Consider the following 16747-nt stretch of genomic DNA (forward strand, 5'->3'; position numbering starts at 1 on the left):
AGAGAGGGAGAGCGCGAGAGAGAGAGGGAGAGCGCGAGAGAGAGAGGGAGAGCGCGAGAGAGAGAGAGAAGAGAGAGGGAGAGCGTGAGAGAGGGAGAGCGCGAGAGAGAGCACGAGAGCGAGCGCGAGAGAGCGAGAGAGAGAGAGAGCGAGAGAGAAAGAGCACGAGAGAGCGAGCGAGAGAGCGCGAGAGAGAGAGAGAGAGAGAGAGAGCGCGAGAGAGAATGAGAGCGAGTGAGTGAATGAGTGAAAGAGAGAATGAGTTAATGAGAGAGAGTGAGTGAATGAGTGAAAGAGAGAATGAGTTAATGAGAGAGAGTGAATGAGAGTGAGCGAGCAAGCGAGTGAGAGCGCGAGCGCTTGACAGTAAGTGCGCACAGTGAGTGTATGAGGGAGAACAATGCACAATATGGAAGCATCCTGCCCACATCACACGACACAGCACCATCATACAAGCATTGATCTGCTCTGCTGCTAGTGCAGGTGTTCACTTCAAACCGTCAAAGCCTTCACCTGAACTGCATCTTGTTCTGTAGTGTTTCTTCACAGAGCCCCAAACAATTGTAACTGTAAAATACATCCAGCTCTTAAATCAACATTTACCACAACTTCACATGCATCAAGTCTAATTGTAATCAGTGTGATCACCCAAAGTTTCCCTATTTCTGGCTGGCAGGATCAGTCTTTTATTAGACTGCACTAAGTTACCAGCCAGGAGCCATGTAGACTAAATATCGACTTCAGTGTTTTACCCCAGAATCATGAAAGTCTCCTACTTTCAGCGGAATCAGGAGAAAAATGGATGGGTTACCATTTCTATCTACTGCGCCAATGGAGTGAATAACTTAGCCTCGTTTCCACAGGATTGCTTACCAAGAACCTGCTGTAATTTGATATTAAATGGAAATCTTCAGCTGTGGCACAGAGGAGACAACATGTGGTACAGTGCTATCTTGGGCATGAGGCTTGGAATTGCTTTATAAAGAATGAATAGACTTGATCATAGTGCTGGGCTCCTGCAGCAAGTTATTGCTCTCAGACTGTTGAGCGGCCATCCTCTGGACTTGTGTCCGATTATTGCTGTGAATAGACACATACACACACACCATTTCCATATGCTCTCAGCTCCCCTCCCTCCAACGGGTTCACGATCATTCTGCTGCCGACACTTACCTGCTTCTGTGTTGATGTGGCCATTTGTAGCTGGCAGAACTTCATGGCTTGCTCCAAAGCCACGTCCTCATCAACCTGCCAAAACAAAAATAAGGGTCCGGGAACAAAAGATTAGAAAATGTGAAATCCCACAGGATTGGAATAACATTTCCTTCCCCACTGCACAACCAATCCACTTTCTATAAAGTGCTCTGTGGTACTGACATTACTGTGCTGTTACACACGTGTAGCTGCATTTTGTGCCAGTAAGAATTTTTAATGAACAGAAAATGACAATTAGACCCAACAAGCCTGTCTCTTCTTCATAGATCAACTCTATACATATCACCATATCCTTTAATCTTTTCTCTTTCCAGAAACACAACCAATTGCTCTTTGAAACCATTTATTGTGTTTGCTTCAACATCCTTGCCTGGTAATGAATTCCACAAATCCATCACTCTGAGTAACAACTGCCCTCACTTTCCATCATCATCACAGGCAGTCCTTCGGAATCGAGGAAGACTTGCTTCCACTCTTAGATGGCTGAACGGTCCAATACGAGAACCACAGTCCGTGTCACAGGTGGGACAGATAGTCATTGAGGGGAAGGGTGGGCAGGGAGCCTGGTTTGCCGCACGCTCCTTCCGCTGCCTGCGCTTGATTTCTGCATGCTCTCGGCGACGAGACTCAAGGAGCTCAGGGCCCTCCCGGATGCACTTCCTCCACTTCGGGCGGTCTATGGCCGGGGACTCCCAGGTGTCAGTGGGGATGTCGCACTTTATCAAGGAGGCTTTGAGGGTGTCCCTGTAACGTTTCCTCTGCCCACCTTTGGCTTGTTTGCCGTGAAGGAGCTCAGAGTAGAGTGCTTGCTTTGGGAGTCTTGTGTCTGGCATGCGAACAATGTGGCCTGCCCAACGGAGTTGATCAAGTGTGGTCAGTGCTGCGATGCTGGGGATTTTTCCATCTTACACCCAAAATGATGGCAGCAAATACCAGGGAACAATTGGCCTGGGTCAATTTTGTTAAGTTGCTCATATAATGCTGAGAACTTCAGTTAGATTATCTTGAAATCTCCAGATTTTAAAAGAAAATTGGCCCAACTTCCGCAGTAACTTACATTTCCAATAGCTGGAATCATCTTCATTGCAGGCACTGAGGGCACTATGATGTGATCCACATAGAATACTTCGAAAGTCATTTATCATGACAGAGGAAACAAAATCAAGCTCTCCCAACACCTGCCCCCACCACACACAAACACAGAACTAGAGTCACACATCAGCATGTTATACTGCTCCGAGTGGTAAATATGATACTGGTATCCCTCAGCATTGTAGACACAGGAGACGGAATTTGGGAGCGCACTGTTTGGGGGCGATAACCTTCGTGAGGCGGGACTTCTTGAACCTGCTGTAGAAGTCCCGCCCCGCGACCTAAATTGGGGTCACTGCCCCAAAGAGGAAGTGGAGCGCAATGGCGGGTGCTCCACTTCCTCTCAGAGCTGGCTCGGGGGCGCTAAGCGCGCGCAACTCAAACTGCTACACGGCCTCTCCGCGTAGCACTGACGTGATCACAGGGCCCTCCCTTTCCATTAAAGGGGAGGGACGCTGCGAGCTCTGCAGGGGTTTTTAGGGGCCACCACTGGGTCACCAGGGACGCTGGGTGCCGTGGCCGCAGCCCAACACCGAAATGGAGTGCCGGGCTGCACCGTCGTGGCACGGACCCCGTGGAAAACCACACTGCGGCTGGGCCGGTAAGTCGGACGAACAATTAAAATGGCGCCTCGCACCTTCCCCTTTAACTTTCGCCCCACGAGCGAAGTGCGGCCCAGTTTGTGACCCGCGAGGTTGGCGCTGACAGCGGCCGGGATACAGTCAAGGGGCGCTGCCCAATTTCTACCGTGGGGCGAAAACGGGTTATCGCTGGAGGTGCAGCAGCCCGGGGCACTACCGGTTTTGGGCATCTTCCCAGCTCCCATGCAATTTCGCGGGAGATGCTGTGCGCCTCCTGCTAGCGCCTCCTGTTAGCCACTGGAGGCGCTAACAGGAGGCGCACAGCATGTCAATTTCGCCCCGAGAACCTTTAATGCAAGTTACATAACAGTAATTCAAACCATTGGATTTGTAGTTAACCATACAGGCCATGCAATGCTCTACTGAAGACATTGTCCAATAATTTGGAATGGCCAACAGGGATATCGGACATGCTGGTGTAAACCATGGCTCAGTGGCTGGTACTCCCTCCTCGCAGTCAGAAGGTTGTGGGTTCAAGTCACACACAAGAGCACAAAAATCTAGGCTGACACTTCAGTGTTGCACCGATGGAGCCGCTGATTTTCGGATGAGACGTTAAAGCGAGGCCCCGTCTGCTCGCTCAGGTGGACGTAAAAGATTCCACGGCACTATTTCGAAGAAGAGCAGGGGAGTTCTCCCCGGTGTCCTGGCCATTATTTATCACTCAATCAACATAATTAAAAAACAGATTATCTGGTCATTATCACAGTGCTGTTTGCGGGAGCATGTTGTGCGCAATTTGGCTGCTGCATTTCCTAAACTTCAAAAGTACTTCATTGGCTGTAAAATGCTTCAGGATGTCCAGAGCTCATGAAAGGTGTTTTTTATTGAGTGTGACACTGCAGCCCGACTTTGTGGAGAAATGCCCCTCCTTTGCCACTTTGCAGGTAATCATTCCCGAAACTTGCGGTATTTTCTGCAGTCACCTTTAGGAGGGATAGCAGTACAAACTCATTTCCAGCATAGTACAACAGAGTGACAGGGAACTGGGTGGGATTAGACACTGGTCTTTCACTGCTTCTTCAGCTAATGCCATGAAAATCTCCTTTTGGCTGTAGGTGTCACTATGTAAAGTAATTTTAGTTTAACTACATGTCTTTTACGTTTGGATGAAGGAGACACTTCAGTCCATTTGATCTCATATTCCAGAAAGCCAACCCTCCCACCCGCTATCCAGTTGTTTCTCAAATGAGTCCAGTGGCCTGGCCTCAACTACCCTTTCTGGCATTAATCAGACTCTGCTGAAAAAAATGAAGTCCTGGCATCTGTCCTTAACTTCCCCTTCATAACCCCAAATCTGGGCCCTCTTTATCCTGATGTGTTTGCAAGTATCAGATTTATTTACTTTATCCATTAAGTATGTTATATTCCTTCTGGGATTATTCTTGGAGGCTGAAATCTGCCATGTGGGACCTTATCAAAAGCCTTGTTAAAATCCATATACACCACATCAAATACACTACCCTCCTTGTTACCTCCTCAAAAAATTCAATCAAGTTAGTCAGACATGACCTTCCCTTAACAAATCCATGCTGATAATTTGATTAATCCGTGTCTTTCTAAATGAAGATTTATCCTGTCCCTCAGAATTTTTTCCAATAATTTTCCCACCACCGAGGTTAGGCTGACTGGCCTGTAATTACTCGGTTTATCCCTTTCTCCCTTTTTAAACAAAGGTACCACATTAGCAGTCCTCCAGCACAACACCTGTAGCTAGAGAGGATTGGAAAATGATGGTCAGAGCCTCTGCTATTTCCTCTTTTGCTTCTCTTAACAGCCTGGGATACATTTCATCCGGATTTATCCACTTTCAAAGCTGCTAAATCCCTTAATACTTGCTCTCTCATTATGTTTATTTCATCTCATATTTCACACTCCTCCTTTGATTGCCCCTCATCGCTCCTCTCCTTTGTGAAAAAAGACGCAAAGTATTCATTAAGAACCATACCCACTTCTTCAGCCTCCATACACAGGTTACCTTTAAGGTTGCTAATTTATATAGTGCCTTTATCGCAGTGAAATGTCCCAAGGTGCTTCTCAGGAGTATTATGAGATTAAAAAATTGACACCGAGCCACATATGTAAAAAAATAAGGCAGGTGACTAAAAGCTTGGTAAAAGAGGTATGGTTTAAGGAGCGTCATGGAGGAGGAAAGAGAGGTAGCGAGGCAGAGAAGTTTAGGCAGGGAGTTCCAGAGCTTGGGGCCTATACAACAGAAGGCATGGCCACCAATGGTTGAACGATTATAATCAGGGATGCTCAAGAGGGCAGAATTAGAGGAGCGCAGACAGCTCAGTGGGTTGTGGGGCTGGAGGAGATTACAGAGATAGGGAGGGGTGAGGCTATGGAGGGATTTGAAAATAAAGATGAGAATTTTAAAATCGAGGCGTTGCTTAACCAGAAGCCAATGTAGGTCGGTGAGCACAGGGGTGATGGGGGAGCGGAACTTGGTGCGAGTTAGGACATGGGATGCCGAGCTTTGGATCACCCCAAGTTTACGTAGGATAGAATGTGGGAGGCCAGCCAGGAGTGCGTTGGAATAGTCAAGTCTAGATGTAACAAAGGCATGGATGAGGGCTTCAGCAGCGGATGAGCTGAGGCAAGGACGGAGACGCGCGATGTTACTGAGATGGAAATAGGCAGTTTTAGTTATGCTGCGGATATGTGGTCGAAAGCTCATTTCAGGGTGAAATGTGACACCAAGTTTGCGAACAGTCTGGTTCAGCCTCAGACAGAAGTTAGGGAGAGGGATGGAGTCAGTGGCTAGGGAATGGAGTTTGTGGCGGGGACCGAAAATAATGGCTGCGGACTTTCCAATATTCAATTGGAGAAAATATCTGCTCATCCAGAACTGGATGTCGGACAAGCAGTCTGACAATTTAGAGACCGTGACGGGGTCGAGAGAAGTGGTGAGGTAGAGTTGGGTGTCATCAGTGTACCCGTGGAAACTGATTGTGTTTTCGGATGATGTCGCCAAGGAGCCGCATATAGATAGACATAGAAACATAGAAAATAGGTGCAGGAGTAGGCCATTCGGCCCTTCTAGCCTGCATCGCCATTCAATGAGTTCATGGTTGAACATGCAATTTCAGTTCCCCATTCCTGCTTTCTCGCCATACCCCTTGAGCCCTCGAGTAGTAAGGACTTCATCTAACTCCTTTTTGAATATATTTAGTGAATTGGCCTCAACAACTTTCTGTGGTAGAGAATTTCACAGGTTCACCACTCTCTGGGTGAAGAAGTTTCTCCTCATCTCGGTCCTAAATGGCTTACCCCTTATCCTTAGACTGTGACCCCTGGTGCTGGACTTCCCCAATATTGGGAACATTCTTCCTGCATCTAACCTGTCTAAACCCATCAGAATTTTAAACGTTTCTATGAGGTCCCCTCTCAATCTTCTGAACTCCAGTGAATACAAGCCCAGTTGATCCAGTTTTTTTTGATAGGTCAGTCCCGCCATCCCGGGAATCAGTCTGGTGAACCTGCGCTGCACTCCCTCAATAGCAAGAATGTCCTTCCTCAGGTTAGGAGACCAAAACTGTACACAATACTCCAGGTGTGGCCTCACCAAGGCCCTGTACAACTGTAGCAACACCTCCCTGCCCCTGTACTCAAATCCCCTCGCTATGAAGGCCAACATGCCATTTGCTTTCTTAACCACCTGCTGTACCTGCATGCCAACCTTCAATGACTGATGTACCATGACACCCAGGTCTCGTTGCACCTCCCCATTTCCTAATCTTTCACCATTCAGATAATAGTCTGTCTCTCTGTTTTTACCACCAAAGTGGATAACCTCACATTTATCCACATTATACTTCATCTGCCATGCATTTGCCCACTCACCTAACCTATCCAAGTCGCTCTGCAGCCTCATAGCATCCTCCTCGCAGCTCACATTGCCACCCAACTTAGTGTCATCCGCAAATTTGGAGATACTACATTTAATCCCCTCGTCTAAATCATTAATGTACAGTGTAAACAGCTGGGGCCCCAGCACAGAACCTTGCGGTACCCCACTAGTCACTGCCTGCCATTCTGAAAAGTCCCCATTTACTCCTACTCTTTGCTTCCTGTCTGACAACCAGTTCTCAATCCATGTCAGCACACTACCCCCAATCCCATGTGCTTTAACTTTGCACATTAATCTCTTGTGTGGGACCTTGTCGAAAGCCTTCTGAAAGTCCAAATATACCACATCAACTGGTTCTCCCTTGTCCACTCTACTGAAAACATCCTCAAAAAATTCCAGAAGATTTGTCAAGCATGATTTCCCTTTCATAAATCCATGCTGACTTGGACCTATCATGTCACCTCTTTCCAAATGCGCTGCTATGAAATCCTTAATAATTGATTCCATCATTTTACCGACTACCGATGTCAGGCTGACCGGTCTATAATTCCCTGTTTTCTCTCTCCCTCCTTTTTATTTTAAAAAGTGGGGTTACATTGGCTACCCTCCACTCGATAGGAACTGATCCAGAGTCAATGGAATGTTGGAAAATGACTGTCAATGCATCCGCTATTTCCAAGGCCACCTCCTTAAGTACTCTGGGATGCAGTCCATCAGGCCCTGGGGATTTATCGGCCTTCAATCCCATCAATTTCCCCAACACAATTTCCCGACTAATAAGGATTTCCCTCAGTTCCTCCTCACTCGACCCTCTGACCCCTTTTATATCCAGAAGGTTGTTTGTGTCCTCTTTGATGAATACCGAACCAAAGTACTTGTTCAATTGGTCTGCCATTTTTTTGTTCCCCGTTTTGACTTCCACTGATTCTGACTGCAGGGGACCTACGTTTGTCTTTACTAACCTTTTTCTCTTTACATATCTATAGAAACTTTTGCAATCCGTCTTAATGTTCCCTGCAAGCTTCTTCTCGTACTCCATTTTCCCTGGTCTAATCAAACTCTTTGTCCTCCTCTGTCGAGTTCTAAATTTCTCCCAGTCCCCGGGTTCGCTGCTATTTCTGGCCAATTTGTATGCCACTTCCTTGGCTTTAATACTATCCCTGATTTCCCTTGATAGCCACGGTTGAGCCACCTTCCCTTTTTTATTTTTACGCCAGACAGGGATGTACAATTGTTGTAGTTCATCCATGCGGTCTCTAAATGTCTGCCATTGCCCATCCACTGTCAACCCCTTAAGTATCATTCGCCAATCTATCCTAGCCAATTCACGCCTCATACCTTCAAAGTTACCCTTCTTTAAGTTCTGGACCATGGTCTCTGAATTAACTGTTTCATTCTCCATCCTAATGCAGAATTCCACCATATTATGGTCACTCTTCCCCAAGGGGCTTTGCACAACGAGATTGCTAATTAATCCTCTCTCATGACACAACACCCAGTCTAAGATGGCCTCCCCACTAGTTGGTTCCTCGACATATTGGTCTAGAAAACCATCCCTTATGCACTCCAGGAAACCCTCCTCCACCGTATTGCTTCCAGTTTGGTTAGCCCAATCTATATGCATATTAAAGTCACCCATGATAACTGCCACACCTTTATTGCATGCACCCCTAATTTCCTGTTTGATGCCCTCCCCAACATCACTACTATTGTTTGGAGGTCTGTACACAACTCCAACTAACGTTTTTTGCCCTTTGGTGTTCTGCAGCTCTACCCATATAGATTCCACATCATCCAAGCTAATGTCCTTCCTAACTATTGCATTAATCTCCTCTTTAACCAGCAATGCTACCCCACCTCCTTTTCCTTTTATTCTATCCTTCCTGAATGTTGAATACCCCTGGATGTTGAGTTCCCAGCCCTGATCATCCTGGAGCCATGTCTCTGTAATCCCAATCACATCATATTTGTTAACATCTATTTGCACAGTTAATTCATCCACCTTATTACAGATACTCCTTGCATTAAGACACAAAGTCTTCAGGCTTGTTTTTTTAACACCCTTTGTCCTTTTAGAATTTTGCTGTACAGTGGCCCTTTTTGTTCTTTGCCTTGGGTTTCTCTGCCCTCCACTTTTCCTCATCTCCTTTCTGTCTTTTGCTTTTGTCTCCTTTTTGTTTCCCTCTGTCTCCCTGCATTGGTTCCCATCCCCCTGCCATATTAGTTTAACTCCTCCCCAACAGCACTAGCAAACACTCCCCCTAGGACATTGGTTCCGGTCCTGCCCAGGTACAGACCGTCCGGTTTGCATTGGTCCCACCTCCCCCAGAACCGGTTCCAATGCCCCAGGAATTTGAATCCCTCCCTGCTGCATCACTGCTCAAGCCACGTATTCATCTGCGCTATCCTGCGATTCCTACTCTGACTAGCACGTGGCACTGGTAGCAATCCTGAGATTACTACTTTTGAGGTCCTACTTTTTAATTTAGCTCCTAGCTCCTTAAATTCGTTTCGTAGGACCCCATCCCTTTTTTTACCGATGTCGTTGGTACCAATGTGCACCACGACAACTGGCTGTTCTCCCTCCCTTTTTAGAATGTCCTGCACCCGCTCCGAGATATCCTTGACCCTTGCACTAGGGAGGCAACATACCATCCTGGAGTCTCGGTTGCAGCCGCAGAAACGCCTATCTATTCCCCTTACAATTGAATCCCCTATCACTATCGCTCTCCCACTCTTTTTCCTGCCCTCCTGTGCAATATGAGAAATAGGAGGGGGCCAAGGACAGATCCTTAGGGGACACCAGAGGTAACGATGCAGGGGCGGGAAGAGAAGCCATTGCAGGTGATTTTCTGGCTACGATTAGATAGATAAGAATGGAACCAGGCGAGTGCAGTCCCACCCAGCTGGACGACAGTGGAGATGCGTTGGAGGAGGATGAAGTGGTCAACTGTGTCAAAGGCTACAGGCATAGAAACATAGAAAATAGGTGCAGGAGCAGGCCATTCAGCCCTTCTAGCCTGCACCGCCATTCAATGAGTTCATGGCTGAACATGCAACTTCAGTACCCCATTCCTGCTTTCTCACCATACCCCTTGATTCCCCTAGTAGTAAGGACTTCATCTAACTCCTTTTTGAATATATTTAGTGAATTGGCCTCAACAACTTTCTGTGGTAGAGAATTCCACAGGTTCACCACTCTCTGGGTGAAGAAATTCCTCCTCATCTCGGTCCTAAATGGCTTCCCCCTTATCCTTAGACTGTGTCCCCTGGTTCTGGACTTCCCCAACATTGGAAACATTCTTCCTGCATCTAACCTGTCCAACCCCGTCAGAATTTTAAACGTTTCTATGAGGTCCCCTCTCATTCTTCTGAACTCCAGTGAATACAAGCCCAGTTGATCCAGTCTTTCTTGATAGGTCAGTCCCGCCATCCCGGGAATCAGTCTGGTGAACCTTCGCTGCACTCCCTCAATAGCAAGAATGTCCTTCCTCAGGTTAGGAGACCAAAACTGTACACAATACTCCAGGTGTGGCCTCACCAAGGCCCTGTACAACTGCAGCAACACCTCCCTGCCCCTGTACTCAAATCCCCTCGCTATGAAGACCAACATGCCATTTGCTTTCTTAACCGCCTGCTGTACCTGCATGCCAACCTTCAATGACTGATGTACCATGACACCCAGGTCTCTTTGCACCTCCCCTTTTCCTAATCTGTCACCATTCAGATAATAGTCTGTCTCTCTGTTTTTACCACCAAAGTGGATAACATCACATTTATCCACATTATACTTCATCTGCCATGCATTTGCCCACTCACCTAACCTATCCAAGTCGCTCTGCAGTCTCATAGCATCCTCCTCGCAGCTCACACTGCCACCCAACTTAGTGTCATCCGCAAATTTGGAGATATTACATTTAATCCCCTCGTCTAAATCATTAATGTACAGTGTAAACAGCTGGGGCCCCAGCACAGAACCTTGCGGTACCCCACTAGTCACTGCCTGCCATTCTGAAAAGTCCCCATTTACTCCTACTCTTTGCTTCCTGTCTGACAACCAGTTCTCAATCCATGTCAGCACACTACCCCCAATCCCATGTCGAGAAGGATGAGGAGGCCTTTGTCATAGTCACACATTGATGTGAGCCGTTCTGATAATGTTGCAGGCACGGAAACTGGATTGGAGGGATTGAAACATGGAATTGCCGGAAAGAGGGGCATGGATTTGGGAGGCGGCAACACATTCAAAGACTTTGGAGAGGAAAGGGAGATTGGAGATGGGGCAGTAGTTTGCAAGGATGAAGGGGTCAAGGATTGGTTTTTTGAGGAGGGGGTGATAATATAAGAATTAGGAATAGGAGTAGGCCATCTCGCCCCTCGAGCCTGCTCCGATGACAGTAGATTTGAGGGAGAGGGGGAACAGTGCCTGAGGAGAGAATACCGCTAACAATGTCAGGGAGCCAGAAAAGGAAGTTGGGTGGTCAGCAGTTTGGTGAGAATAGGGTCAAGGGAGCAGGACACATAAAAAACATAGAAAATAGGTGCAGGAGCAGGCCATTCGGCCCTTCGAGCCTGCACCACCATTCAATAAGATCATGGCTCATCATTCACCTCAGTACCCCTTTCCTGTTTTCTCTCCATACCCTTTGATCCATTTAGCCGTAAGGGCCACATCTAACTCCCTTTTGAATATATCTAATGAACTGGCCTCAACAACTTTCTGTTGTAGAGAATTCCACAGGTTCACAATTCTCTGGGTGGAGAAGTTTCTCCTCATCTCGGTCCTAAATGGCTGACCCCTTATCCTTAGACTTTGAGGTGGTCTCAGGAAGTGGGTCTTATGGACAGGATGAACTCGGAAAGGTCATCGTAGAGAAATGGAGAAAGATGTGAGCTCAGGTCTAGGTCAGGGGGATCCTTAGCGGTATTTTGGACGGTGGGCTCGGGGAAGGAAAGGAAGAGGCAGAGGCGGGCCGAACGGATGGTCTCAACCTTAGAGACAAAGAAGTCCATGAGCTCCTCACACTTATTGTCGGAGGTGAGGGTGGAGACTGGGGAGAGGGGCTTAAAAAGACGGTTAGCAGTGGAGAATAGAAGCCGGGGGTTATCTTTACATTCCAGAATGATTCTGGAATAGTGAGTGATTTGGACAGACGAGAGCAGGACCCGATAATGCTTTATGTGGTCTAGTCAGATCTGGCGGTGAAAGGCTAAACCAGTTGTCTGTCATATCCATTCAAGTCTGCATCCCTTGGACTTAAGGGAGCGAAGATCAGGGCTGTACCAGGGGGAACGGCCAGGGTGAGACAGAGTCATTGTTTTAACAGGGACTGGAGCATCAAAGGTGGTGGTGAGGATGTGGTTGAGCAGACCAGTAGCTGCATAAATGTCATGGTTAATGGAGGGCCAAAGGCTGGACTGTTGGGAGTTCATAGTGCAGTTGTAAGAGAGTCGGGATCAGATTTTTCCAGAGTAACAAGCTATTCCCCAATGCCTTCCCTCTGACACTGGGAATCAGGCTTGTTGTTCTCCCCTGCACTACCACTGGGGCCAAGATGTTACACCAGTAGAATCATGTGAGTGCATTGGTTCAGCTCGTCAAGCTCTTTTTTAGAAGTTCTGGGCTGCCTCCCAAATCCACAGTCCTCTCTAGTTGGGAGCCATCTGCAAATGTAACTAGTTTGTATTGAAACTGGGATTCCAGGTGACTTATGCTATCATCATCATAGGCAGTCCTTCGGAATTGAGGGAGACTTGCTTCCACTCTAAAAATGAGCCCTTAGGTGGGACAGGTTTGCCGCATGCTCTTTCCGCTGCCTGCACTTGATTTCTGCCTGCTCTCGGCGATGAGACTCGAGGAGCTCAGCGCCCTCCCAGATGCTCTTCCTCCACTTAGGCCGGTCTTCGGCCAGGGACTCCCAGGTGTCGGTGGGGATGTTGCACTTTATCAGGGAGGCTTTGAGGGTGTCCTTGTAACGTTTCCTCTGCCCACCTTTGGCTCGTTTACCGTGAAGGAGCTCCGCGTAGAGCGCTTGCTTTGGGAGCCTCGTGTCTGGATATCAGTAACAGGAGGGCTTCGAGCTTGAACCCCTGAGGCAATCCACATAATAGCTCTCTCCTATTATAACCAAACTTGCCATTTGTGTGGGACGTGGAAGTAGTGCGATACCTGAGGATGCAGAACGTTCGCACCATTTGTGAAGCAGAAAATGTACGTGAATGCACACCCAGTTAATAAGTCTGTAAAACCTTTGCACTCGGTTTCAAAATTATCAGCTAGGCAGAGTCCAGATAACTAACTGTAGCTTTCCAAAGAAATCCAATTGTCTCGAAAATAAATTAATATCGAGCCAACTTGTGCAAGATCTGAACCTCAATTAATAATCTAGCCATGATGCTGTAATCATGCTGTAAAGTGCTGGCTGTGAGAGGGAGATACACGAGAGATCATCACCTCGATGATGCTGACTGCTGCCACCCAATTTTCGTTTATTACTAAGAGCGGGAAAGATCTTGCAGCGGCTCAATGACACATACTGTAATGTCTCCACACAGTTCTGGCAAGTTACTATACAATTGTACAGTCCACTCTACAACTGATGTTACATTGACAGGTCTGCAGTTACCGGATTTCTCCCTCCCTTGAGGTGAAATAAGGATGATATACACCATATTGTTCTACCACATGATTATACAATGACACATACTGTACAGTCTTCATACAGTGCGGGCACGTGACTACAATTACATACAGTGTGGGCACGTGACTACATCTTTATCTACTGTAACGCCCATGGCTTTCGCTTGGTTCGGCTCACATCTACCCACAATGGCTTTTTCTTCTCTGCCCATATGGTTGGCTCCAATGCATCCTGGAATCTATACATGGTTCCCTCCAGTATACCCTGGAATCCATACTTGGTCCCCTCCAGTATACCCTGGAATCTATACTTGGTCCCCTCCAGTATACCCTGGAATCCATACTTGGTCCCTTCCAGTATACCCTGGAATCCATACTTGGTCCCCTCCAGTATACCCTGGAATCTATACTTGGTCCCCTCCAGTATACCCTGGAATCCATACTTGGTCCCTTCCAGTATACCCTGGAATCTATACTTGATCCCCTCCAGTATACCCTGGAATCCATACTTGATTCCCTCCAGTATACCCTGGAATCCATACTTGGTCTCCTCCAGTATACCCTGGAATCCATACTTGGTCCCTTCCAGTATACCCTGGAATCTATACTTGATCCCCTCCAGTATACCCTGGAATCCATACTTGATTCCCTCCAGTATACCCTGGAATCCATACTTGGTCTCCTCCAGTATACCCTGGAATCCATACTTGGTCCCTTCCAGTATACCCTGGAATCTATACTTGATCCCCTCCAGTATACCCTGGAATCCATACTTGATTCCCTCCAGTATACCCTGGAATCCATACTTGGTCCCCTCCAGTATACCCTGGAATCTATACTTGGTCCCCTCCAGTATACCCTGGAATCTATACTTGGTCCCTTCCAGTATACCCTGGAATCCATACTTGGTCCCCTCCAGTATACCCTGGAATCCATACTTGGTCTCCTCCAGTATACCCTGGAATCCATACTTGGTCCCTTCCAGTATACCCTGGAATCTATACTTGATCCCCTCCAGTATACCCTGGAATCCATACTTGATTCCCTCCAGTATACCCTGGAATCCATACTTGGTCTCCTCCAGTATACCCTGGAATCCATACTTGGTCCCTTCCAGTATACCCTGGAATCTATACTTGATCCCCTCCAGTATACCCTGGAATCCATACTTGATTCCCTCCAGTATACCCTGGAATCCATACTTGGTCCCCTCCAGTATACCCTGGAATCTATACTTGGTCCCCTCCAGTATACCCTGGAATCCATACTTGGTCCCTTCCAGTATACCCTGGAATCCATACTTGGTCCCCTCCAGTATACCCTGGAATCTATACTTGATCCCCTCCAGTATACCCTGGAATCCATACTTGGTCCCCTCCAGTATACCCTGGAATCCATACTTGGTCCCCTCCAGTATACCCTGGAATCTATACTTGGTCCCCTCCAGTATACCCTGGAATCTATACTTGATCCCCTCCAGTATACCCTGGAATCCATACTTGATTCCCTCCAGTATACCCTGGAATCCATACTTGGTCTCCTCCAGTATACCCTGGAATCCATACTTGGTCCCTTCCAGTATACCCTGGAATCTATACTTGATCCCCTCCAGTATACCCTGGAATCCATACTTGATTCCCTCCAGTATACCCTGGAATCCATACTTGGTCCCCTCCAGTATACCCTGGAATCTATACTTGGTCCCCTCCAGTATACCCTGGAATCCATACTTGGGTCCCCCCCCCCCAGTATACCCTGGAATCCATACTTGGTCCCCTCCAGTATACCCTGGAATCTATACTTGGTCCCCTCCAGTATACCCTGGAATCTATACTTGGTCCCCTCCAGTATACCCTGGAATCCATACTTGGGTCCCCCCCCAGTATACCCTGGAATCTATACATGGTCCCCTCCAGTATACCCTAGAATCTATACTTGGTCCCCTCCAGTATACCCTGGAATCTATACTTGGTCTCCTCCAGTATACCCTAAAATCTATACTTGGTCTCCTCCAGTATACCCTGGAATCTATACATGGTCCCCTCCAGTATACCCTGGAATCTATACTTGGTCCCCTCCAGTATACCCTGGAATCCATACTTGGGTCCCCCCCCAGTATACCCTGGAATCTATACATGGTCCCCTCCAGTATACCCTGGAATCTATACATGGTCCCCTCCAGTATACCCTGGAATCTATACTTGGTCTCCTCCAGTATACACTGGAATCTATACTTGGTCTCCTCCAGTATACCCTGGAATCTATACTTGGTCTCCTCCAGTATACCCTGGAATCTATACTTGGTTCCCCCCACAGTATGTCCTGGAACCCATACTTGGATCCCCCCAGTATTCCCTGGAATCTATACTTGGTCTCCTCCAGTATACCCTGGAATCCATACTTGGTCCCCCCCAGTATACCCTGGAATCTATACTTGGTTCCCCCCACAATATATCCTGGAATCCATACTTGGATCCCCCCAGTATACCCTGGAATCTATACTTGGTCCCATCTTCTTCATCAACTACTTAGTGATATCATTAGGAAGCATAGGGTCAGCTTACACGTATGCTGATAATACTGAACTCTAGCTACTGCTTTGATCCACAGGATGTCATTAAAGTCTCCAAATTCTTGTTGGCATCAAGAGTTTGATGAACCAATATTTCCTCCAACTTAATATCAGCAAAATCAAAGCCACTCTCTTTGGCCACAGCCAGCACCCATGTGCCTCTGACAGTGACTTCATCAAATTATCTGCCTTCCATTGCAGACTGAGAAAATACATGCAGAACCTTGGTGTACTGCTCAACCCCAAGTTTAACATCCTCCCTCAAACCCACTGTGGCACTAAGATCACATTCTTCCACCTCAACAGCAATGCCCATTTACAGTCTTCCCTCAGCCCCCATGAAATCCTCAAGCAAAAGCTTTTATCACCTCAAGGATTGACTTCTTGCATGTTCTCTTGAGCTGAACTCGCTCCATCCATCTTCAATGTATCTAAAATGCTACAGCCCACATGCTCACATGCATAAAGTTACAGACTCCCATCACCCCCACTATTTCCAAGCCCCTCAGGCTCCCTGCTCCAGTAAAATGATTTGAAAATTCTCACCACACATGAAAATCCATCCACAGCCTTGCCCCATATTGCCTTAGTGAATTCCAACTGTTCTATGTTTCAGCATACACCCTCTTACATAAGAACATAAGAAATAGGAACAGGAGTAGGCCATATGGCCCCTCGAGCGTGCTCTGCCATTCAATAAGATCATGGCTGATCTGATCATGGACTGAGCTCCA

The 16747-nt window shown here is 47.3% G+C and overlaps 1 protein-coding gene across 1 annotated transcript in view; it reads right to left on the reverse strand.

Annotated features, from left to right (window-relative positions):
* cabin1 (calcineurin binding protein 1) overlaps positions 1–16747 on the reverse strand; it is a 539464-nt gene that overhangs the window by 87507 nt on the left and 435210 nt on the right. Inside the window, 1 exon segment of the mRNA XM_070887525.1 lies at positions 1174–1248. Within this exon segment, the coding sequence (XP_070743626.1) occupies positions 1174–1248 (75 nt within the window).

The sequence above is a fragment of the Pristiophorus japonicus genome, chromosome 8 (assembly GCF_044704955.1).
Source record: "Pristiophorus japonicus isolate sPriJap1 chromosome 8, sPriJap1.hap1, whole genome shotgun sequence".
Lineage (NCBI taxonomy): Eukaryota > Metazoa > Chordata > Chondrichthyes > Pristiophoridae > Pristiophorus > Pristiophorus japonicus.